Here is a 25,099-nt window from a genome sequence, read left to right as displayed (position 1 = left end):
TAGTCATGGTAAATGTATATCTAAGTACACATTAGTGTTCCCAAATGGATAAAGATGCCAAAAAGAATACAGATTTGGATATTCAAGTTGCAGGGTTCAGTTTTCAGCTAGGAAAGTCCAGTTAATTGCAACATGATTGGCCGTTTATTATTATTTATTTGTATGGTTCTATATACAAGTACAAGTAGAGAAGATTAATTTTGAGTCATGGAGAAAAAATAAAGTTTCAGGAAAAGAAAAATCACAACACAAGCAAAGAAAGGTGAGTCTAAATAGACATGCATTTAAAATGTGCCACTTAATAGATTTGGTTAAAGAGACAAAATTTAAGAAGATGAGTTTTACTCATATCTCATTTCTAGGTTACTTTCACTGCAATAGCCTTATTGTGATGGCATTGCTACTCAAACCTTGGAGAGTGCAATAATTTTTTTTCTTCGGTAAGGGGGTTTAACTACACTAATAGAAAGCCATAGTCTAATTTTCTATTAACTAGTGTCAATAAAGTACAACCACATGCATGGTCTATTTCAAAGTAATCAAACCCAACCTAGGTAAGTGAAGAGAATATGCATTTTATTCTAATGAGAGTTGGACATATTGGAAGACAATAGTCTCCCCCAAAGCTAGTCGGAACCAGAGAGCTAATATAATAGGCAAAAACATCTCTCTTGCTGAAGATACTCAAGAAGCTTGTCTTGTTTTGATGACTCTCGAACCCTTGCAAAGCTCTCAGCTAGTTTGTTTCCCTATGCTTGCAAATATATATATATATATATATATATACACACACACATATTCTCAGATCATCTCTGGAAAATGTCAAGTAGATTATGCCTTGACATTTTTTTTACTAAAGAGGAAAAAATAATAAGGGTAAGTTATATTGGATGAGCGAGTTTGGCTCCAAGGAAAGGGGGGGGGGGGGGAGAGGCTGGAAAAATGAACTGGAATTTACATATATCATACATACATAAATTATGGTCTTTTTTGGTAAGATGGCTGATCTGTAGCAGTTGGGGGTTTTCTAAAGTTTGGAGGACCATTGACCGAATTTAAGAAATTCAATTTTATAGTGATAATGCTTTCACTTATACATCGAGATAAAAGAAGAAAAGTCAGAAAGGTGCAATCTCTTTCAAGATATGAATAAGAAATACCATTATTGTCTGGTCAGTTCTATATTCAGGTTTGTTAAGATGGATAGCCGATGGAAAAATTGTTTCTCAAATTTGTTTAACCTGATATAAGACATTAACACATGGAAGTCCACTATTGTACAAACCCTTTCTAATAATCTCTTTCAAGCTTCATCACGAATTCTTAAAACCTGTGCTAATATGCTTGCCTAGATAAATCTCAGACTGGAATGTGTTTATAATTGGTTAAAGAGACAGTTTCTTCTTTAAGTTTCATATTGTTTGCCCAGTTTGACACATTACTGCTATTGAGGATTTCTCTGCTTGTTCATATATTTGACCAGTAAACCTACAGCTCATATAACTAAACCCTAGAGGAAAAAAAATGCTGTAAACACAGAGAAAAAAAAATAATCGTGTAAACCTACAGCTCATATAACTAAACCCTAGAGGAAAAAAAATGCTGTAAACACAGAGAAAAAAAAATAATCGTATGACTAAACCCTAGAATCAGATAGGAAAAAAACGTAATACATGAACCTTAGCGAATAAGTGTAAATCTTAGAGGAGGAGAAGACGAAGAAGAAGATATAACCTGCGAGGAGCTCGGCCTTCGGGGGAGGAACTCAAAATCGCGGGACAGGGCCTCCCTTAGGGCAGAGGAGTCTCGGGGTGGGGGGGAGAATAAGGAAAGAGAAGGGATGGGAGACAAAACAGGGAGGGAGGAAACGCGGTAGGGTTGGGGGAGAGTGAATCTTGAAGACGAAAGGGCAATCTCGCGTCTGGGGGGCTCGGGGAAACGACGCGGTAGGGTTGGGGGAGAGGAACGAATGTTGAAGACGAACGAATGTTGGGGGTAAATTCAAAATGAAACGAAAACGTGCGTTTGGGGGGAGGGGGGGTCTCGGACACGTCATGTGTGTAAATGAGTGCAGCAAACAGTGGATGTATAATAGAGTTTCCGATCTAGAAAATATAAAACACAAAGAGAAGAGAGAAGACAAAGAGAAAGGATGAAAAGAGAAAACACTTTGCTTTCGGAGAGAGAAGATGCAAAGAAGACGAGAAGGAGAAGATAAAAGGCAAAGAGAGAAGATGAAAAGGAAATAAAAAGACTCGAGGAAAAAAAACCTAAAGCTACCCATCTTTTGACACAGCTGTACCTAAAGGCCAATCTACCATCACTTAAACAGATACAAAACATCAAAACAAAAGGATAGAAAAGACAAAATACACAAGAAAACGGATCACACATGGAAGGCGACAAAACTACTGTTCATGACCATCCCCACTTATTATATATAACTTAACTTCCTCCTAGGAGTTCCTAAACTGTAGTATCACTATTCTCATAGTCTCTCTCTCTCCACACACACACGTGTGTATAATTTTGAACCGGTGAATGATTTTTATTCATCTTTGTTGTCTTTAAAGATTTGTAATTGAGGTTTAATTGATTTGACATTCTACGCAACGATACGAATAATTTTACAAGTTTCAGTTCAACAAAAGAAAAAAAAGAAAAAAAAATTAAAAACACATGACATGAATTATGAATTTCAATGAGCAAAGTCCGATGAATCAATAGTTGTTAAAATTACTCTCTTTTTTCACGAGGGATTCGCGAAACCAAACAAGCCCAGCCTCGAGACATTACCCGGATTTTCAGATTTTATGGTCAGATTTGGTCAATTTACTTACAAAGGAGAACCTCGAACTGGCTTTAGTCCTTATGTATCATTTATGGGCCGGGAGGAACGCATTCATATTCCAAAATCTTTTCTCCCAACCAGGTTCAGTTTCAGCAAAGGCTCGGGCTGAGCTCTCTTCGTTCCGTGAGTGCAATACAGTCAACAAGATCAGAGCTGAAGACAGTATTAGGAAAGGGTCTACTGTAATTTGGAACCCTCCGGACCAGCCTTTTGTAAAAATCAACTTTGACGTAGCTTTTAACAAGACCAATGGCAGAATGGGGATGGGGATAGTAATTAGAGACGATGCAGGTAACTTACAAGCTTCTTTGACAGCCTCGAGAAATAATACTATCTCAGTCTTTCAAGCCGAAGGAGTAACTCTTTACAGGGCTATGGATTTATGTTTCGAGCTAGGATTTCACCACGTTATTTTTGAAGGAGATGCCAAAATGGTTATTGATGCGGTAATTTCCAAAAAAGAAGACAATACGTGGATGAGACAATTGACTGAGGACCTGCAGCAGTTTTTGGTGTCCAACCCATCCTGGCAACTGAATTTCGTTCATAGACAAGCAAACAAAGTTGCTCATACTGCAGCTCAACTAGCTATATCTAATGTTATTGAGTGTTTTTGGTTAAATGATGGCCCTCCAGAGGTCAAAAGTATGGTTCTGAAAGATGTAATTGATTCGGTGTAATCATCCTTATGAATGAAATCTTTCCTTTCAAAAAAAAAAAAAAAAAAAAAAAAACAAGCCCAGCCTCAACAGTCGACACAAACTCTTTAGTTTGCAAATCGATCCCCATACTATTGTAATATTCGTGTTCCATTTGCTTGGCCAATAGCGCCTAATTCTTTAGATAGCGTGGTACTCAAATTCCCCCTCACTCGGCACTCCTCTTGCACGAAACTCAGCCGGGGAAAAATTGCATGCGCTCAGGCAGAGAGATCCAGCTGAACAAGAGGGAGCTCAGCATTGCGCCAACATGCAATTCAATCGCATTCACCAATTTTCCTCTGTAGGTCTCTTCGGATCTGACTCAGTTTATGATCTCCCTGTTTTTGCTCGTCTCTGTTCTTATTGTATACTGGTTGTCTTCTTCTTCTTCTTTTTATTTTGTGTGGATTTTCCTGGTTTTGGGGACGTGGGGTTTGATGAGTAATTCTGGGGTTTAGATAAGATATTTTGGTCTGATTTTTGTTTGGATAGTGGTGAAATACGTTGGAAATTTCCATTTCTGATAAATTTTGTTTCACATACTCGGAATTTTCAGTACTATATTTTGGTCTGATTTTTGTTTGGATAGTGATGAAATACGTTGGCAATTTCCATGATAAATTTTGTTTCATATTCTCGGAGTTTTCAGTACTAGAGTTTTAACTTTTAACGTCCAGGAGAAAGTGATCTTTTGGCATTTCTTTGTTTGTAGCAACTTAACATGTTTCTTGATGTACAATACAGTAATTGTTGACGGGGTTGGTTGGTGCAAGTAGAGGTACATAGTATGTTGGAAAGAATTAGGAAGCCCATGAGTTAGTCGCTTATGTGGATGCTGTGCATTTTGCTTGTTGATGTGCGGGAACTCGTCAGTTATATCTGCCTTTTATATGTTGTGGCTCTCATTTGAGTTGAATGGATCTTTATCAAGAACAATTGGGCTTGCTTGTGTGGATTTTATTTTTCCAATGTACTCAGTTGCAATTGGACTCAATTTGTGCAATGCAAATGGTGGCTTTCCTCTTGTGAAGCAGCTTGGGTAGTCAACAATCGAATCCATATTGTGTTGTTGAAATAAAAACTAACATATATAAGTTGTCCCAGTTCCTCAACTATACACACTTTATGCTGGGGATTGCAAGTAATTTATGCTCTAATTAATGTGAATTAGGTTATTGTTTCTCATCAAGAAATTTTGTTTAATTATGCCTTCAATATTGCTGTTGGGATCGTCAATTTCTACCAGTTTTCCTAAATAGGTATTACCTCTTGTATACCATCTTGTGTACTTGGGCTATACCTATTCTTATTAATACAATTGTTTACTTATAAAAAGAAATATTTCTGTTGGGATCGTAGGTTCCAATCTCATGTTCTTCATGTTGTGGTTAGATCTTCTGCTAGGAGTCTTGCTGCCCTTTGGAAACATTAGGTAACTGGCCCTGGTTTATTTTACTGTATGCGAATATACGAACAGGAAGCGTTAGGAACTATTAGATAAAAGTGTGCCATATTTACTTATTAAAATAGATAAATAAATAGAAATGTGCTATATTTTTCATGTTTTTTTTTTTATTGGCATCGGGTGTCCAAGAACAGCGTTCCGACTAATCCCGGGGGTGCACAGGCGCTCGACAAGGAGTTTCCTGCAAGTGCACCTCGAGTAATTCAAGGGAAAAATCCCTAGTCCGATGACCCCTAAAGATTGTTTGCACCCAAGGGAATTTGAACCTTAGACCTAGGGGGAGCATACCCCCAAGCCCAAGGCCTTTACCACTTGAGCCAACCCCTAGGGGTATGTACTATATTTTACATGTATGCCCTGTTATCACCCCTAAAAGAATTATGACCTTATCGATCCCTTTTAAATTATCTAAGTGTGATTAATTACCCTTTGGACGACTGCCTTAATTGATGGCCTTTTGTGTTCTAAAGAAAATGGTCTATTAAAAGTTCTACCATATAACAACCCGATCCTAAGATTAGGCCATAAGATAAGTTTTATGTATTTTTCATATAACTATAAATATCCTATTATTATTATTATTATTTCTAATTTTATTAGATTTTACAGTTATTAATTTTAATAGGATTATTATTATATTGGTATTGGTATTTTATGTATGACCCGATTTTGCAATAGCCACTAGAGTTTGGTTCTAATATTAAGTCTTATTTCTTCCTATCTTGTAAGCCTCGTCCTTATCCCTTAATTGATAGATCCAAATCCTAATGGGAGACCAACTCATATAAGAAAATCCTACCATATATCTGCCCTATCACCTATAAGAACCTCACGAACCCTCTGTTTTAAACACACAAAAATACTTGGAGGAAAAACATCATACATAGTCTCACAAAACCAAAAAAAAACCTCGTAAAACTGCCCCTGTGTTCTTGCCCAGCCACGACCAGCACCATCGCAGCCTCCCTCCCAGCAACCAGTAGCCACCTCGACGGACAACCTCTCCACGGGCACAGAAATCGCCGACCAGCTCAGTGCCATCTAGCCCATCCCTGTCGAGTGCCTCCCTCTTGGTAAGCCCTGCCGCTAGCTCCCTCCCTTTCCCCCTCTCTCAGCGTCGCACCACCGCCCAGAGGAACCCAGTCTCGTCGCCGGTACTCCCAGCCACCCAGAGCCACCGTTGTCTCAGCCACGTGCTCCTCCTCCTCTTGGTGAGTCCCTTGCCTTGCACGCCTCTCCCATTGCCCTCTGTTTCTCTCGCGCACGGCCATGTTTTGTCCCATGTGTTTTGGCTTCCTAAAGAACCTTGATTCACAACGGGCCCTTGGGCCCTAAGTATGCTGGGCTTATTTAGATGGACTCATGTAGTAATATTATTATGGGCCAGATTGCAACTTTTATAGATTTCTAGTGATCTTTAAATGGATTTGTATTTTAAATTGGGCTTGATCTTATATTATTTCAACAACTGTTTTAGTAATTTTATTGGGCTTAATATTTTAAATGCGAGTTTTTACTTAAATAAATATATTAGTCAAAGGCTCATTTTTATAAGGAAATGTTTAAGGAATTTGAAATGTATTTTAAAGTATATTATTGAGCCTATTATTTTAGTTAATATCCTTCTTTGTCTATTTAGTCGGATTTTAATAAAATTATTATGTTATATTTTAAGTAGAAAAATTAAGAAATATGTTAAGAATTTTTAAATGATATTTATGAGATTTCTTATAAGATTGAATAATTATGTTAAGAAAGGAAACCTATTTTAAGAATTGGGATTTTTATGACTTATTTAAAATAGCTCAAGTATTCTACTAAATTCTAATATGTTATTAGTATTTAAGTAATTTAAAATATCAAGATTTATTGATTATGGTGTTAAACAAAGATTTGTTTGACTATCTTCTAGATTATGAATTTAATTAAGTAGGATATTAATACATGTAGTTCCTAGATAGATTTAGTGATAGTTAATACTGCGTATAGGTGACGAGTTACGAAATGAGATTCAAGAAGAAGCACAACGAGGTAAGTAATTTGATTACAAATTAGGATCATCACAGTTCAGCTTATATACAAGTATTCAAGCCAATTCATTGACAACCATTATTTATGCACCACTCATGTTATATGCAAACATGTCATCCAGCATAGCATACGATCATGTCATTCCGCATCATGTTCAAATTCAGAAATTATAATTATGTATGTATTATGTCATGCATCTCATGTGTATAAGACACGTAAGCTATCTTAAGTTCAAGTGCAAGATAAGATCAGCTCAGTTAATCAGATGGCCATTCAGATGTATGGTACCAATGCAGTTCAATTTCAGGGTGGATGTACAAGCCACGGACTCAAGCGTGATCCACCATAGTATGCCAAAATACTATTAGCGGCTCCCCTTGCGGCCGAGGGACGTGGTGCCGGTGCACAACCTCACACACAGGGTTAAGTGTGTTAGCCAGTCAGATCAGTCAATTAAGTCAGATCAGTCAGTTAATTCAGATAAATCAATCATGCATAACATAAGAATTAGTATGAACAATCATGATTTTAAGCTCTCAGCATGAAAACTTTTATGAAAATCTTATGTTTATTATGTTTACGTTGTGATGGATTTCTTGTTGAGTTTTCGACTTATTTTAGTTTATTTCATGTTTTTAAATCACCCCAGGTGAGGATGATGAACACGAGCAGACATGACATGATTAGAAGGAGCGGTTAATTTAGTTTCAAACTATCTAGAATAAAATTGCTTTTATGACATAAATTTTATTCAGTTTATTCATTTAATATTTTTGGAAGACATTTTATTAGTCATTTTTTCTACAAAATAAATTCTAATTTCATTTATTAAATATGAGATCTCTTGTTGGGTTTATTTTATGAAAAACACGTGATACTCTTACCCTACGGGAAGGAAGTGTTACATACCATGTGGTGGTGCATCTGGATGGAGAGGAATGGTTGCAGCTTTGAGGATCGTGAACGGACAATGGACGAGCTTAGAACTTTTTTTTTCTTCAAACTTTATTCCATTGGTCGATTGTAATAGACTTTAAAGGCATGAACGTACATGATTTCCTTGTATCTTTAGACACCCATGCCTAGGTGTTGCTCTTGTATGTGTCCCGTGTACTTGGCTTCGCCTTTCTTTAATAAAATTCATATTTACCGATCATAAAAAAAAAGTTCTACCATGGATGTGGTTTTATGAATTTTGATTTTTCATGTAATTTCACATATTGCAGGTTCTTAGTCTAGGTTAAGTTGTGGAATGCATTTCTATCTGCTTATCTTCATCTATGTTTGGAGGTCTTGTGATAGCCCCTTCCAATAGTCCGCACTTACGGAAGTCTGGAAGCAGACCTGTTTTCTCTGATCTTGGTACAATCAAGTTACAATCATATAAGTCTTGAGCATTTAAAGTTCCCTTTTTCTTTGTGATTTTTGTTTCCATTAGATCTAAAACATTGAATGTCTTTCACGTACAGGTGAGCTGGAAAATGGTGTTGAGGAAGGTTTCTTGAATTCAATAGATGCAAATGATATGAAGGGTGTGAATACTCCAGTGGGCACTGCTGTAATCATGCCGTCACCAATTTTACTATGGAGATTCAAGGTTTTACTAGTTTGATATGATATAAATATTTTATAATTATTATTTTTTAACCCCTAGGGGTTGGCTCAAGTGGTAAAGGCCTTGGTCTTGGTGGTATGCTCCCTCCAAGTCTAAGGTTTGAATCCTCTGGGTGCAAACAATTTCTAGGGGCCATCGGACTTAGGGAACTTCCCCTTGAATTACCTAAGGTGCACTTGCGGGAAACTCATTACTGAGGGCCTGTGCACTCCCGGGATTAGTCGGGACTTTGTACTCGGACAACCGGTGCCAATAAAAAAAAAATTATTATTTTTAGTTTAACTTTGAGTTTAGATATTCAATATATAGGAATTTAGAAATAGATATCATGGTTCCTTCTGATGAGTTTTCTTTTCATTTAAGTCAAAGGTATGCTTTATTATGCTCTTGTTTTTTCCCCGGTTCTTTTCATCTTTGTTACCAAGTTCGTAATTTAGACTATGTTCAGGTACTGCTATTCTTTGTCTGGGGTTTCAGTTGTTGCAAGGTTAGTTCCATTTTGTATTTTTAGTACTGATAGGAGCAGTAGCATTACATTGGATTTGAGGTTGTCAGGATTTTCTCGTTTTCTATATGTGAATCTTGCAGATTGGATGGGATTCTGTTATGAGAATGAGTGTGGACTTGCGTGATTTATTTCTATACGAGGCATTTTTGTATTATAATCCTCTACTTCTTATGGTTAGTTATTGTTTTCTTATTGACAATAGACTATCTTCTCAATATTTTTATATTTTTTTGCATTTTTTATCAGTAAAGTGACACATTTTCTTCGGTATTGCAGACTATGACAGTTTGGCTTTGGGGAATTAATTTATGGTTTTTTTCCCAAGCCAGTGTCAATTATGCAAAATTTTTTGATCTCGATCAAAACCATTTAACTCACAGAGAAATTTGGAAGGTGCTATATCACATTTCAAGATGTTGACTCTGTTATTTCACTTCTAATAATGTCGACTGATGTTTTTGTCTTTGTGTTATTATGCCATGCAATAGCAGCTTACCACAATTTCGTTTTTTTTCTTTTTTTTTTTTTTTTGGGGGGGGGGGGGGGGGGGGGGGGGGGGGGGGGGGGGGGGGGGGGGGGGGGGGGGGTTTAACTATATTACCATGCAAAATGTGTCCTGAGCTAAACTCTCTTCCTCATCTAAATTGATTCTTGGATTTTATAAATGTAGTTTGTGTTTGAAACTATCTTTTCTGTTGAAGATGTCCAAATTAAGGTGTAGTGTTTAACCTATGTTCTAGTTTTCCATTACATCATCAATGGAAGTTGGAGATAGACTTGACTTAAATTTGTCTCATTTTTACAAAATATGTCGTTTAGTTGGCAAAGAATTAGCTACTTGTTTCCTTATCATATTTATTCACTTTTGTCAAGGCTGTAGTAACAGTAAGAAGTATTAAAAATTCTCATGTAACTGGGGTCCAATTATGACTAAGACTTTAGATATAATTAATTTGTAAAGAAAGAAAAATCTTTGTCTGAGTAGCTGAGGGATCCTGCCCTTTGTCTGGAGATGATATTTTTTGTTAGTCATCATATTGTCGTGTGGGTTTACACATTTATATGCAAGATATTTAATGTTGAATCCTGTAAATTGTTAGAACATTCTTCTACCTATTTCAAATTATTAATTTATTACTTTATACTTATAAAAGAAAACAATGTTTCTTCATGTACATACTATTGTGGATATGTCTCCATAGTAAGTCTGACCATCAATTTTTTATGTGCAGTGTGCCACATGGATGACTATCATCGTCCCAACTAGCATGACAGCATATCTTTATCTTTATTCCAATGGAGAAGTATCATTGGCTGCTTCACAACCAGTGTAATAGATGCATCCCACTCATGCATTTATTGAAAAATTCTTTTATCTAATTATTTGATTCCAGTAATTTCTTTTTCACTGTAAAAAGCTACTTGAAAATTTTTGTTTATACTTTATGAACTGTTTGTGATGTGTCTTCACACACAAAATCTGGCATGCGATAGCTAGATTCCTGCTTACCTGAAAAGGTCTAAAACTTGGATCATTTTAATCCTTATAATGAAGTGACAACATTAGCTATTTAATTTCTATTGTAGTTTTGTTAGTTGTTTATTCACGTTTCTATTCTTTGGTCGACTGTAAGTGCATTTATACCTGTCAGGTCATAGCCTTGTGCTCAAAAAGGGTGAACTTGGAATGAGCTGTTCATTCAAACATTCTAGGTTTGATTCTGCTTTAGAAGTTCCACTAGATTACCTGATACATAGTTCTGGTGGGTGGAGTCAGGTATCCAGAGTTTAATTCCCAGGGTGGGTCCAAAGGGTCCTGCCTTGATGAGGTTCCATGTCATGAAAGAATTTAAGGACATTTTTTCGAGATACATTTTTCCTAGAATTCTTTATTTAGAACCTTGGTGTGATTGTATACGGATAGTGAGGATATTTATGTAGAAAACTCTTATTTGTGCTTTGATATTTAAATTGAGTTTGATGCATTTACTGGATTTCAGACTAGTTTTAATATTATTCTAGATGGGGAGTTGGCCAGATTCTTGAACATGAATGTCTACAACAGAAAACGTCTGCTTATTCAGATGACTTGATCTGTCAAGCATAAATTTTTTTGATAAGTAAAATACTATAACCATATAATCTGTCAAGCATAAATGATATATTTGTTTAACATTTGTCCTCTATGTATTTCAGTTTAATGCTCCTGAATTGTGTATATCAAGTCTATTTTAATCTTACCATAAGATACTAAATTGCTCATCATCAGATATCCCATTGACATATAATTGATCTGTGTTTTGCCATACTTTTACTGGCATGTTGAAACCATTTCAACTGATTAACTACAAATGGGACTCTTCTGCAGGTGCTCCTATATTGTGCTGTTGCAATGATTTTAGTATTCCCATTTGATATTTTTTATATGTCATCACGCTATTACTTGTTAAGGACTCTTTGGCGAATACTTCTTCCACTACAGGCAAGTGTGTTTTTTTTATCTTCTTCTTTCTAGAAAACTTGCATGTTTTTTTCTTCTTGCTGATGACAAAGGCCAATAAGTACAAAAGCTCCATGCATGTTTTCTAGGTTTTCACAAATCTTGCTTGCACTTTTTTACTTGCTTCTTCCTTTTAAGAAGGTTAGTGACTTGAAAAAAGGCATGTACTGTTGCCTTTCTATAATACCCCATTCTTGATTAGGTTAGGAATAGTACTTCACACTTATATATATAAAAAAAGGAATAGTACTTCACACTTTCCATAGCACTGGGTAATAAGAGTTCTAGAAACACTATAAACTTTAAATACTACCATGCACTTTATTAAGCCTAAAAAATGAAAAATATAACAATCTGGCATAACTAAGGAAAAATCATATTATGATATACAAGTCCAAACAAAATTCAAATCTTCACTAGGTCAACATCTCCTCTAATGACTCTGGCTTGCAAACCTGTCCTCATTGTTATCTGGCATTTTAAAATATAAAAACAAAAATGAATTGAATGTTATCAAGTTAAATTTCTATGAAAACATCTTTACAACACATTTAACATCATAGGCATACCGTCAGAAACACTTAGCTTTAAACTTATAGTGGCCCACACACATTAGCCCTTATGTGCTTAGTTTGTGCACCGATTCCACTATTTCTGGCTGACAAGGGGAACTGCATCTTCTGGTGGACCACACTTTCTTAATGCCCTTTAGTGTGGGTTGGATATCCACCCATTTGCTTTGGTACCACCGCATCCTCATCATATGGCCAAAGGAAAACATTGATAAAGAATAACATGTATTCATCCATCATGATGCTTTCTTTCATTTAACGTAAAGGTAACAAATGTTTACTTTTGAGAAATAACAACCTTATACTGCACTACGTTTAATGACCAGATTCACCTATTTGGTTTTCACCCTTTTATTATTATTAGATTTACAAGAAATCTGAATTGCTCATGGAGTAAGGGCTATCATATATCCAAGTATCCGTCACACGTTAAAATTTTGCAATCTGGAACTTTCGGTAGAATTTCGCCAACCGATCTTTAATGGTTGTAAAATTCTTAACCAAATTCCTCTAAATGTGTAGGGTTTTATGTGGAAGCTGTTATGTGCCTTTTTAAGGGGTTTAAATCCCTTTATATAAGAGTAAAACCTACTTGAAATTGAGAAAAATCCATGCTCTAGTTGGCCCCTATTTACTAGCCATGCCTTGAAGTGTCAATTTTTTGACAAGTTTTTTATTTTTGGGATAAGTGCCTTGAAGTTTCAGTTTTTTTCTAGTTTCTTACCTAATAGAACTTGGATTCCACTAATTGAAATATAAGATTTTTTTTTTTATTCTAAATGTCCCTTTCTTCAACACTTGTCAAACGGTTTCAAGTTTCACTTAAAAATCCTGTTGATTGATCCTCAACCAAGTGTTTTTTCTTTCAGTTGACTTTTTGAAATCCTAATCCTAGTTTGGATAGGAAATCAATGTTTGACCTTTTAGTTCTCCAAGAAATTTAATTTTTTTTCTTCTGAAATATCCTATTTCTTATCACAATGGAGGCTTGAGGACTCCTTTCATGAAGATTGAAGTCTGAGCACCATAAAATCTGAACTTGATCACATGTACCCCAAAAACTAAGTTATAGTGATAATTTTTTAACCTTTGAATCCATCCTGTAATTTACTGTAATTCTCAATGTCTAACATCTCTCTAGACCATTTTTTGGTTTCAAAACCTTGTTCTTTTTTTTGATCAGTAAAAAGTAAGTTTCATTAATATGAATGGGAATAGGTATAGCCCATGTACACAGGGAGTATACAATAGAAGACACCTAAATACATTCTCAAAACGCTAAATTAGAGACAAGAACTCATGTCACTATTTCCATTAAAAACAATGGCTGAAAACCATAGGAGTAAAGTGTGTATGAAAAAATTCTGAAGCTCCACCATTGTGAGCTCCCTGTCTTCAAAGCACCGTGCATTCCTTTCCATCCAAGTACACCACATAATGCACAACGGGATCATCTTCCAAGCTGTTGCTACCTGGGAACAACCTTGTAGACCCTTCCAACAAGCAAGCAGGTCAGCCACCTTTGCTGGCATAACCCATGCAACATCCACTCTACTAAATATCCCGTTCCACAGCTCTCTATTCACCTCACAATGCAATAATAGATGGTCCACTGATTCTCCATGTTTTTTGCACAAACAACACCAATCCATCACAATGAGGCCCCTCTTCCTTAAATTATCCATGGTTAGAATTTTTCCAAGTGCCGCAATCCACACAAAAAAAAGCCACTTTGGAAGGTACGTGAGACCTCCATATGCTTTTCCATGGGAAATGTACATTACCTTGTGATGCCAGAATTTTATAATGTCTTGACTGCGAACTTCTTGCTGCCCCTGCACCTCCATTGTAACCTATCACCCTGTGCTGTTAGTCTTCCTGATGAGTATATCAAACTAAAAAATTCTGAAACGGTAGACAATTCCCAATCATGGTTATCCCGAGTGAATAAAATATTCCACTGATAAGAGCCTTGGGCAAACACAAGCAGATCCGCCACCAAAGCCTCCCTATTAGCCGCAATGTTATAGAGAGTTGGGAAGGCCCTCTCCAGAGAACGCTCACCACACTAGACATCATGCCAAAACCTGATGCAAGTACCCTGTCCAACCACAAATCTAATATTGTTTTCAAAGCATTGCCATCCTCCCCTTATATATCTCCACAAACCCACACCATACCCCCCCTCCTCACTTTATTAGTGCACCAACCCCCCCAAGCACCACCATGTCTAGAATTTACTTCCTTCCTTCTACAGAGCCTCTCCTTTCACGTGATACCTCCATAACCATTTCCCTAGTAGCGCTTTATTGAAGGTCCTCAGATTGGCACACCCAATCCTCCACTCGAAACTGGAGAGCAAAATTTATTCCAATTAACAAGATGGAATTTAGTTTCCTCCCCCAGACCACCCCACAAGAAAGCCCGGAATAACTTCTCGATCCGATGCGCCACCCCCGCAGGCAACGGGAAGAGAGATAGGAAATAGGTTGGGAGGTTAGATAAAGTGCTAGCGATCAGTGTAAGTTGCCTTCCCTTCGATAGATACAGCCGTTTCCACCCAACCAACCGTTTCTCCACTCTCTCAATAACCCCTTCCCAGATACCTCTAGCTTTGAAAGTGGCCCCTAAAGGAAGGCCCATATATTTCATAGGCAAAGAAGACACTTCACACCCCAACATATTTGCTAGTAGATTGATATGAGGCACCTCACCCACTGCCACCATCTCAGACTTGCCCAAGTTTACCTTGCGTCCCGTCACGGCCTCAAAGCACAACAAAAGTGCTCGTATCAAAACCTTGTTCTTGATATGTACATATAACTTTTTAGAACAGGAAAGTCCCTACTTGGATAATTTCCATTAATAAAAATCCTAACTTAACCAATCATTACCCATAAAGCTATGGAGAGTTGGGGCATTTTACTTTTATGGGATGATAAACAAAATTTACTGTAATTAAACTGCGTTCCAGTGAATAGAACTATAATTATTTAGCATTTTTCAATGCATGATACTTTATAAAAACTTGAAACGAGTGAATTCACTGTAAACAGCATAATCATTAATCACCTATCGATTGAGATGAAAAATTCTGGCAGGACTTTGTTCCCACAACTGTAATGATGCCTGCACGGATACTTTGGTTTGTGGTCATTGTTACACACAACAAAGATGGTATCAACTTTCAATGGGAGGGCAAGGGTTTTAGGAGTCACACTAACCAACTTTCAATGGCGTATAGGGGTCCACCACTTCCTGTCCAATATCTCATTACACCCAAGTTCATAAGATAGGACAAAAAGAGAACTTTTTTTAGGTCCTGATTCTCGTTATGCCTAGCATTGAATTGATGGGGTATTCGTCTTTGCGGGTAAAAGAGTTGAAAAATTACACCCAAGTTCATAAGATAGGACAAAAAGAGAACTTTTTTTAGGTCCTGATACTCGTTATGCCTAGCATTGAATTGATGGGGTATTCGTCTTTGCGGGTAAAAGAGTTGAAAAATCATTACCTGAGGGCTCACAATCGGCTGACTATTTATTTACTGTGGGCTTATTTGATCAAATCGTACTGCATAATCTTTTAAAAGACGTATTATGAAATTGCACAATCTGTGTAATAGGTGAATGCCAGAATGTGACATCTGCAGCAACAAACAAGCGAAGCTAAGGAGCTATTTCTGGGAGAAATACATCATTGAAACAGTATTCATACAGGCATTTGAAAAATCAAAAGCAAATTTGTTAACAGAGTTTTTTCCAATTAATTGTACACAGCAGTGTGGTACCACTCTATCCCTAAGAATATCCACCATATATCAACCTCGCTTTCTATAGAGGAGAGATAAATAAAAAGAAGAGATATAGTGATTATGCTGTAAGGCCTTGTTCGTTATACCTAGGAGTGGATGGTATATTCTGCCCTATTTTGGTGGGGTAAATGCTTTCTTCTTTGTTTAGGCTTTTGTATGCTGTTCTAAAATGAGATTTTTTTTTTTTTAATGAATACAGGCAATATCATTTTCTGATTTTTTCTTGGCCGATATCTTGACCTCCATGGCGAAAGTATGTATCATCATTCTAATTTAACTGTTGTCTATGTCAATTCCCATTTTTATCAGTTGTTTAACATTTGGGTATCTAATTATTGTATCAAACATTATTATATGGTTGTTATATGGTTGTTTCTTCTATAATAATAATAAAAAATAGATTTTTTATATATGTAATAACTATATTTTACTTAAAAAAAATTTAATTACGATACACGTGCATAGACACGTACATAGACAGGCATGCATATTTTTCTCAATTTATTTAGTTATTTATTTTTTTGTGGAGAAAGTATGGGATAAGCATAACTACAATCACAACCCACGTTTAGCCTTCTCTTGTGGTTCTAGAGTCGGGAAATGGTTTTAATATCTATTTTTGGATATATACTTGCAACAATACCTTTGTCAGTGCATATACTTGTCGCTTTTGTGCAGGTTTTTTCAGATCTGGAGCGTTCAGTATGTAGAATGCTCCATCGACAGGTCAGTGTTCTGTTGTTTAGCTTGGGTTTATGCATATTCGCAGAATAACTCTACTCGGCTTGTTTTTCTGTTTTAAAAGAAAATTTCATCAGGTTCCATCTTATCTTTTTGGCCCTGATTGAAAGCCAAGTTTTTCTTTCTTTCTATATTTGGTTCTTTCACTTTAACTGTTCCATGTCAGATTTTCTCATTATATATTGTATGTGTAACCAAATGAATCCTTCTTCACATTACTAAAAACTGCAACAAATTTCTAATTGATGGAATCGAGTGGGAGATGTGGTCTTCTAGGAGAGAAAGTAGATCAACAAAACGACTAAAATTTTCTTTTTATCAATTTTCCTTGAAATTACTGTTGAGTTGAAAGATGCATTCAGATAATTTTGAAACTCAATTAATAACCTGTGAGAATTCAGTCCAATTACTGCTGATAGTATATTGTTGTGAAAATTGATAGAGGTTGGTGACATGTGAAAGCAAGTGAGAAGACTGTGTGATGTTGAAAATCCTCTGACAGTATTTCTATGACCCTTAGTCATCAGCCTTTCTTACTGCTTAAATTCCTAATGGAGCCTGTAGATTTTCCTATTATTTTAAATTAGGCTTGTGAAAATTTTCACTTGTCTTTTTATTGGAAGTGTTTGATATGAATTTGATGCTTCATATCTATCATGTTAAGAGATTTTATTTTATCTATTTAATCAAGCAGGTTGCCACTATTGCATGGTTCGAAGCCGATTCTGTTTGCGGCAGTCACTCCATCGCAATTCCTTTAGTTCTTGTCTTGCCTTACCTTTTTCGTTTCTTTCAATGTCTTCGACAATACAAGGATACCCGGGAGAAGACAACCCTTCTGAATGGTAAGATCTCATGGTAATGTTACATATGCAGTATCTTATCCATATGTTGTTTATCATCCGTTGTCTCTCTTGTGTGCATCCTGTGTATATGGGCTGTGCCTATTGTTTTCATCAATAAAATTTTTTATTACTAATAAAAAAAATTGTTTAGATTGATCTGTTATGCTTTCATTGTCTCAATTTTGTAGTGACTTTATTTTCTTGTGGTTTCAGCGTTAAAATATTCGACTGCAGTACCAGTGATTTTTCTTTCAGCCCTTAAATATCATGTCTTCCCTGATAGGTGGACAAATTTTTATCGGCCTCTCTGGCTTCTCTCTGGTGTTTTGAACTCTTTATACTCATTCTATTGGGATGTGACCCGGGACTGGGACTTGAGGTATGTCAACTGTTAATAACTTCACAATATAATGTTATAATCAAACTTATCCCTTTAACTAACTTTTTTTTTGAAGTAACTATAATTACATGGAAATCATAAATCCTTTTCCTACTGTTTTCTTGTAGAATCATTTATGTAAAATCTAACACCTTTGGATTTTATGTGCACAAGTGGGCATGTTTCTCACTTTGTTATTCTAGAAAGGCTAAATAAACTTTGATAGTCATATTGTGCCGCTTCATTTTTTTGATGACGAGGAACCCCAGATACTGTGCAAACACAACATGTCTTTTACCCAGTTAAATCTCAGACCTGTGTAACAGATTCACGTTACACGAATTAGGTAGACCATCGGCTTTTCACTGATGGGATGTGGCCCTTAGAAGTTGTTTGCAGTCAAGGATTTGAACCTTAAACTTGGTAGGAGTATATCCCCAAGAGCAAGGGCCTTACCACTTGAGCAACCCTCAGGGGTTTTGTGCCACTCTATAACATGTTGTAGTTGAACATAGAGAGAATAATTGCTGTTATTCATTGATGTTCAACAATATATATACTACATATAGTTGACAATTATACTTTCACAAGTTACACTAATTACAACCATGTCCTCTAACACTCCCCCTCAATCTGGGGCATATATATCATATAAACCCAACTTGAACAAATAAGCTTTAATTGACTATAACACGACTTAGTAAATATATCTGCAAGTTGATCAGCAGACTTCACAAAGGGTGTACAAATGTCACCACTTATTATCTTATCTCGAATGAAGTGACAATCAATTTTAATGTGTTTAGTCCTCTCATGGAACACATGATTAAAGACAATATGCACTGCAGCTTGATTATCACAAAATAACTGAAGAGAGATAGGAGCTTGAAATCCAATCTCTTGAAGGAAGTGTTGCAACCGTGTCAGCTCACTAGTAGTGTTAGCCATTGCCCTGTATTTAGCTTTTGCACTAGATCGAGCTACTACTGTTTGTTTCTTAGGCCTCGATTGGTTATGCAGTTTAGATGAGATGTTTTGTGGAAAGTTGAATAAAATATTGTTAGAATATTATTTTTTAATATTATTTTTGTTTTGAGATTTGAAAAAATTGAATTTTTATTATATTTTGTGTATTTGGGAAAGTTGTAATAATTATATGAGATGAGATGAGATAGTTTGGTTTTTTGTAACAAAACCAGCCCTTAATCTTCCATGTAACCAATTTACCTCCCACAAAGGTACAATATCTAATAGTAGATCTTCTACTGAAAGAGTCTCGGCCCAATCAGCATCTGAAAATGCTTTAACTCTAAGATGGCCATTTGGTCTATACAACAATCCAATGGCAGGAGTTCGTTTAAGATAACGAAGAATATGGATTATAGCATCCCAATGTGAGACTTTGGGTGTTTGTAGAAATTGACTCACTACACTCACTGCATAAGAGATGTCAGGTCTAGTGATAGTAAGATAGTTCAATTTCCTAACAAATCTTTGATACCTACCTAGATCTCCAAATAACTCCACTTCCTCTTTCAAGAATTTACGATTTGGATCCATAGGAGTGTGACGAGTGTCAATAGGTTGTGCACCCAACATGCTAGTTTCTTCTAGGTCAAGTATATATTTTTTATGAGATAGGTTAATACCTTTTTTAGATCTACCGGCTTCAATTCCAAGAAAATATCTAAGCTTGCCCAAGTCTTTTGTCTGAAACTGATCATGTAAAAATTGTTTCTGCCTAGCAATTCCAGCTGAGTCACTCCCAGTAATTACAATGTTATCCACGTATACAATCAACAAAATATGGCCTGCATTGCTATGTAGGTGAAATACCGAATGGTCTGTTTGGCATCTATGAAGACCAAATGCCAAAACAGCACCAGAAAACCTCCCAAAACATGCTCGAAGAGATTGTTTCAAACCATATACTGTACCTCGATACTCCCCCCGAGCAACAAACCCAGGTGGTTGCTTCATATAAACTTCCTCATTTAAGTTGCCATGTAGGAATGCATTTTTAACATCCAACTAAAATAAGGGCCAATCCAAATTGGTAGCAAGAGAGATCAATACTCGAACAGTAGAAATTTTGGCAACCGGGGAAAAATTATCATCGTAATCAATGCCATAAGTTTGAGTGTAACCCTTAGCAACCAAGTGGGCTTTCAGACGTTCCATAGAACCATCTGGATGGAATTTGATTGTATATACTCATTTACAGCCAACATGCTGTTTACCAGGTGGTAGGGTAACAAGTTCCCATATCCCATTATGGTGAAGAGCATCCATTTCATTTTTTATTTGATCAATCGTTTGCCTACTGCCACTCTAAATTATGATTCTCTCGATTTTTGATTATTTGACGTATCTCCTGAGTATAAATCCTTTCATACTTTTGGGTGTGTTTGTTTTGTTCATCTGCCACCTATTGATCGTCACAAGCTTGCTGCCCAATCTGTCACGTGTGCTTTTATGGGATATAGCCCTACTTAGAAAGGAATTGTTTGTTATGATGCTCAAGCAAACAAATTCCGGATCTCCCGGAATGTGATTTTCTTAAATCAATATTTCTTTCAGTCTCAGGTTATTTCTGATCCTCCTATTACTCTTCTACCCGCTTTTGATAATGTGCCTTCTTCTATTGAGCGATTTAAACCAGGTGTAGTGTATCATAGACATCCTCCTTCAACGCCTCTTTTAGACACTGATCCGTCATCTGATTCTGCGGTTCCTATAACTCGGCGCTCCACCTGGGTTACACATCCACCAGATATGTATGGTTTTTCTCATACCTTGCTTACTGCCACTCTTGACACTGTTTCTGTTCCTCACTCTTATACTTAGGCAGCCACCCAAGCATGTTGGCAGTAGGCCATGCAAGAAGAAATCCAAGCTCTTCAAGACAATCACACTTGGGATCTTGTGACTTGTCTCTCTGATGTCAAACCTATTAGTTGCAAATAGGTGTACTCAGTCAAGTTTCGGTTTGATGGTTCATTGGTGGACAGATATAAGGCCCGTCTCGTGGCTCTTGGGAACCGGCAGGAGTATGGTATTGATTATGAAGAGACATTTGCACCTGTTGTCAAAATGACTACTGTACGGACTATTTTGGCATTTGCTGCGTCGCAGGGGTGGTCTCTCCGACGGATGGACGTGAAGAATGCTTTTTCTACATGGGGATTTGAAGGAAGAAATCTATATGTCTCCACCTCCCGGCACGTTTGCTACACCTTCCTCAGAGGTTTGTCAGCTACGCCGATCCTTGTATGGACTAAAACAGGCTCCACGTGCATCTTTGATGAATTTCGCTCTACTCTGCTTGCTTTTCAGTTTACTCAGAATCAGTTTGATTCCTCTTTGTTTCTTCACAAGACTTCTGCAGGAATTGTATTGCTTATAGTATATGTTGACGACATTGTGATTACTGGCTCTGATACTGAGTTAATTAAGCAATTACAATAGCATCTCAAGACCTCTTTTCACATGAAAGATCTCAGTCCCCTGCAGTACTTTCTTGGCCTTGAGGTGCAGATTACTCTGACTGGTACATTGTTATACCGGCACAAATACATGTAGGAAGTGATTTCATTGGCTGGTCTTCAATCGGGTAATTATGTTCTTTCTCCCTTGGAGGTAAATCTTAACCTTTGTCAGGAGGAAGACGAGCTTCTTTCAAATCCATCCTTATATCGGCAACTCGTTGGGAGTTTGAATTACTTGACGATTACTCGTCCTTACATTTCTTTTGTTGTGCAACAGGTATTTATGCAGGCCCCTTGACACCTTTACTTGGCCGCTGTCCGCCGCATTATCCGATATCTGAAGGACACCTCTACACGCGGGTTGTTCTTTCTTAAGGAATCTTCCTTACAGTTGGTGGGGTATAGTGACACTGATTGGGCCGGATGTGCGGATACTTGTCGCTCTGTTACTGGCTGGTGCATGTTTTTAGGCAATGCACTCATTTCTTAGAAGAGTAAGAAGTAAGACAGAGTTTCCAAGTCCTCCATTGAGTTTGAGTATTGAGTTATGTCTTCCGCCTGCTCTGAGATCATATGGCTTCGTGGGTTATTGGGTGAACTTGGTTTTCCTCAGCTTCATTCCACTCCTCTTCATGCTGATAATACTAGTGCTATTCAGATCACCGCTAATCCTGTCTTCCATGAGCGTACGAAACATATCGAAGTCAATTGTCATTCCATACGTGAATCATTTGACAGACATGTGGTTACTCTTCCTCACATTTCTACCGAACATCAAACTGCAGACATATTCACTAAAGCTCTTTTTCGGCACTGGCATCAGTTCTTGGTTGACAAATTGATACTTCTTGATCTACCAATATCAATTTGAGGGGGGATGTTATGGAGATAATTTAGGGATTTGATTTGTAATATTTTAGGGATGTTTTCATTGATATCTAGATTGTATATAATAGATAATTAGGCTGTAAATAAGTTGGAAATACTTACCTTGTATAGCATTTAGGTGCTGGAAATCTGACATTAATTATGTAAATCTCTTCTATATAATGAAAGGAAACCCTATGGAAAGGGCATTCAGACCAATTTGACACTAACCACCACTAATGCCGTCGCACAACTACCACCAACTGACTGCTCAACTCTCTGATACCATGTAGTTGAACATAGAGAGAATACTTGCTGTTATTCATTGATGTTCAACAATATATATACTGCATACAACTTATCAATATATATATATATATATATATATATATATATATACTACATACAATTGACAATTATACCCTCACAAGTTACACTAAATACAACCATGTCCTCATATCAAAATGTGGTTTCAAATTTATTTGCCCCAAATGTTATTATCTGGTTGTTGGAGCTAAATTGTAATTATATTGATACAAGAAGTTCTGGAGTCAAATTAAAAAATGGCTAGGTTCTTTTTTGTTTGCGCGAATGCTTTGGGGATCAGTGTCTTTTTTTGTTTGCTTGGATGGTTTGGGAAAGATCCTTACAATGAACAACATAACAAAATGACATGTTATTGTGGTTGGTTGGCGTTGTATGGTATTAGAAGAGTGATGAGATGTATTTGCTTCACTGTGAGGTTGCTACAGCTTTATGGTATTTGATATTAGTTTGTTTGGAATTGATAGGGTTAGCCCTCAAACCGTAGTGGACCTCTTGCCTCTTGGCGTGCTGGAAAGCCTAGTTCGGTTGTCCTCAAAGTGTCATTATGAAAAATTATCCCATGCGTTTACCACAGTGTTTGTGGAGGGAAAGAATTGTAGGAATTTTGTTGATTGTGAAAAGATGGTTAAGGATCTCAGGGAGCTTTTGTTTCATACTCTATCATTGGACAATATTTTCTATTTATAGTTATCAAAATTTTCTCTCTTTTTTCTTTCACTACTTAGGTGTATCTTTTGTGTATTTCCTGTATATTAGGGTTACACCAAAATTAGTTGCCCAATATATTTTTACTTATGAAAATCTAGGTTACTTATTCAGTGACCATGATTTTTCAGTAAAGTTTTACTACTGTGTTTGATAATCTTGTTTGGAGTTTGTGCACTTAATGTACTTACAGGCCATGTTAAGGAAAGTGACCGTACGTTTCTAGAAATTATTACATGTTGATCATTATTTTCTGATTGGTCAGTAAATGTCTTTTTCTCTTTGCCAGTGGCTTCACTCGGATATTCAAGTTCAGCAAACCACATTTCTTCTCACACATGTTATACGGACGAAAATGGGTAAGCCTACTCCTATTTTGTTGGAGTAATTGAATTACAAAATTGTTTTTATGACCTTAAATGACCTGCTCAACTGATACTAGAAGAAGATTGTTACCCGATGAAAGAGTGTGAACTGGCATGGAATGGTATTCCAATGTGACCCAAATTACCCAATCTGGAAATTGTGGGGAATGTGTCTACACTCCCAGCTTTAGAATCCTTCTCAAACATAATAAAGCTGATGTAAAAGTTCCTTCACCAATCATTGTTTGACCTCGTCTGACTGGTTTTGTGATGGATCTAGGCTCTAACAATTATAGTGTCTGAAATCATTGTGTATATGTATGTGTGTTTGGATTCCAGGTTTATTTTTGGGTGATAGGGAGCAATCTGGTATTGCGTTGCACATGGACATACAAGCTGTCTGCGCATCTTCGCCATAATTACATAACGGTGTTCACTATCGCTGCTTTGGAGATTTTCCGTCGCTTCCAGTGGATCTTCTTCCGTGTGGAAAATGAGTGGATTAAGATGAACGCCAAGTCAAATATTCAGCTCACTACGAATGACATCACAAATGAGGAGGAGAAATTACTTTCTTCTACTGAGCATAATGTATAGTGAACCAGGTAGTCAACCTCTTGCAAGCCCCATCATCCTTGGGTATAGTAAAACATTTTAGTGACAAGGGTGCTTTAGCATTCAATTGGGGATTCCATTTTATAGGAAGATATAAAATTTTTTCCCTCTTTTCATAGGCTGTCTAATAATTAGACTTATTATTGGCTATTTATTAATTCATTTTGATTCAATGTCTTCGATAGTTGGATTTGTTGGTGCAAATTTGAATTTAAGTGCCTAATCAGAGTTCCACTCATTCATACCAGAGTGCCGCCTTTTGCAGTTTTCTCAGATGATAATTTATGATTAAGCTCAACATGGTTCCTAAATATCACTGTTGATCAAATTTTGTAACTGTCGACTGCAATTTACCAAAACAAGGCAGGTGAAATGGCTCTAAATCACATCAAACAATAAAACCTCTAGTAGCCAACACTGCTATTAGCGCATTACCAAAAATGCCACTTTCTCCCAGACAATGGTGCCAGATGGTTTGCGATTTCGCATGTCTCGGATGGGAAAGACTTGGGGTTCAGTTTTCGCTGAAATTGAACCCGTTTAATGTAACATAAATATCTCAACATGATAGGAAGAACACTTATCTTTCATTCAATGGGATTAGACAGCCTAGATGCATTACACCGCAAATTTCGTTAATTGTTGCTGTCAAAGTAAAATCCGTCTTCGATTTCTTCCCATGCCTCAAAATTCTCTCACTCTTCTGTGAG

At 36.8% G+C, this 25,099-nt stretch overlaps 1 protein-coding gene and 1 long non-coding RNA gene across 14 annotated transcripts; one reads left to right on the top strand and one right to left on the bottom strand.

Moving 5' to 3' along the window:
* Nucleotides 1-626: 626 nt before the first annotated feature.
* Nucleotides 627-12,924, bottom strand: LOC121253284. The gene is made up of 3 exons (XR_005938390.1): nt 12,910-12,924; nt 788-800; nt 627-754 (listed from the first exon to the last, which is right to left on the bottom strand). It is a non-coding gene; the product is annotated as an uncharacterized LOC121253284 (long non-coding RNA).
* Nucleotides 3,639-24,636, top strand: LOC121253283 (SPX and EXS domain-containing protein 1-like). Of its 13 annotated transcripts, none has more exons than XM_041153295.1 (14): nt 3,639-3,853; nt 8,351-8,420; nt 8,518-8,594; nt 9,112-9,150; nt 9,252-9,344; nt 9,448-9,564; nt 10,404-10,499; nt 11,540-11,653; nt 16,257-16,310; nt 16,736-16,783; nt 17,493-17,643; nt 17,857-18,022; nt 23,699-23,768; nt 24,114-24,636. In XM_041153295.1, the coding sequence occupies exons 1-14, from the start codon at nt 3,821-3,823 to the stop codon at nt 24,369-24,371; spliced, it is 1,386 nt and encodes a 461-aa protein (XP_041009229.1). In that variant the 5' UTR covers nt 3,639-3,820; the 3' UTR covers nt 24,372-24,636. The 13 variants fall into 13 exon arrangements, with proteins under 13 accessions (XP_041009229.1, XP_041009224.1, XP_041009228.1 ...); XM_041153290.1 differs by having other exon boundaries at nt 8,518-8,645; XM_041153299.1 differs by having other exon boundaries at nt 3,640-3,853; nt 8,275-8,410.
* Nucleotides 24,637-25,099: the final 463 nt, after the last annotated feature.

This window comes from Juglans microcarpa x Juglans regia, chromosome 2S (genome assembly GCF_004785595.1).
Source record: "Juglans microcarpa x Juglans regia isolate MS1-56 chromosome 2S, Jm3101_v1.0, whole genome shotgun sequence".
NCBI lineage: Eukaryota > Viridiplantae > Streptophyta > Magnoliopsida > Fagales > Juglandaceae > Juglans > Juglans microcarpa x Juglans regia.
This window is presented reverse-complemented; position numbering and strand designations above follow the sequence as displayed.

Excerpts from the sequence above, each read along its gene's own strand:
- LOC121253283 (XM_041153290.1), top strand. The coding sequence starts at position 3,821 with ATGCAATTCAATCGCATTCACCAATTTTCCTCT. Across the intron at positions 3,854-8,350 it reads GCATTCACCAATTTTCCTCT|CCCCTTCCAATAGTCCGCAC; the intron begins GTAGGTCTCTTC and ends GTCTTGTGATAG. Across the intron at positions 23,769-24,113 it reads TGTTATACGGACGAAAATGG|GTTTATTTTTGGGTGATAGG; the intron begins GTAAGCCTACTC and ends TTTGGATTCCAG.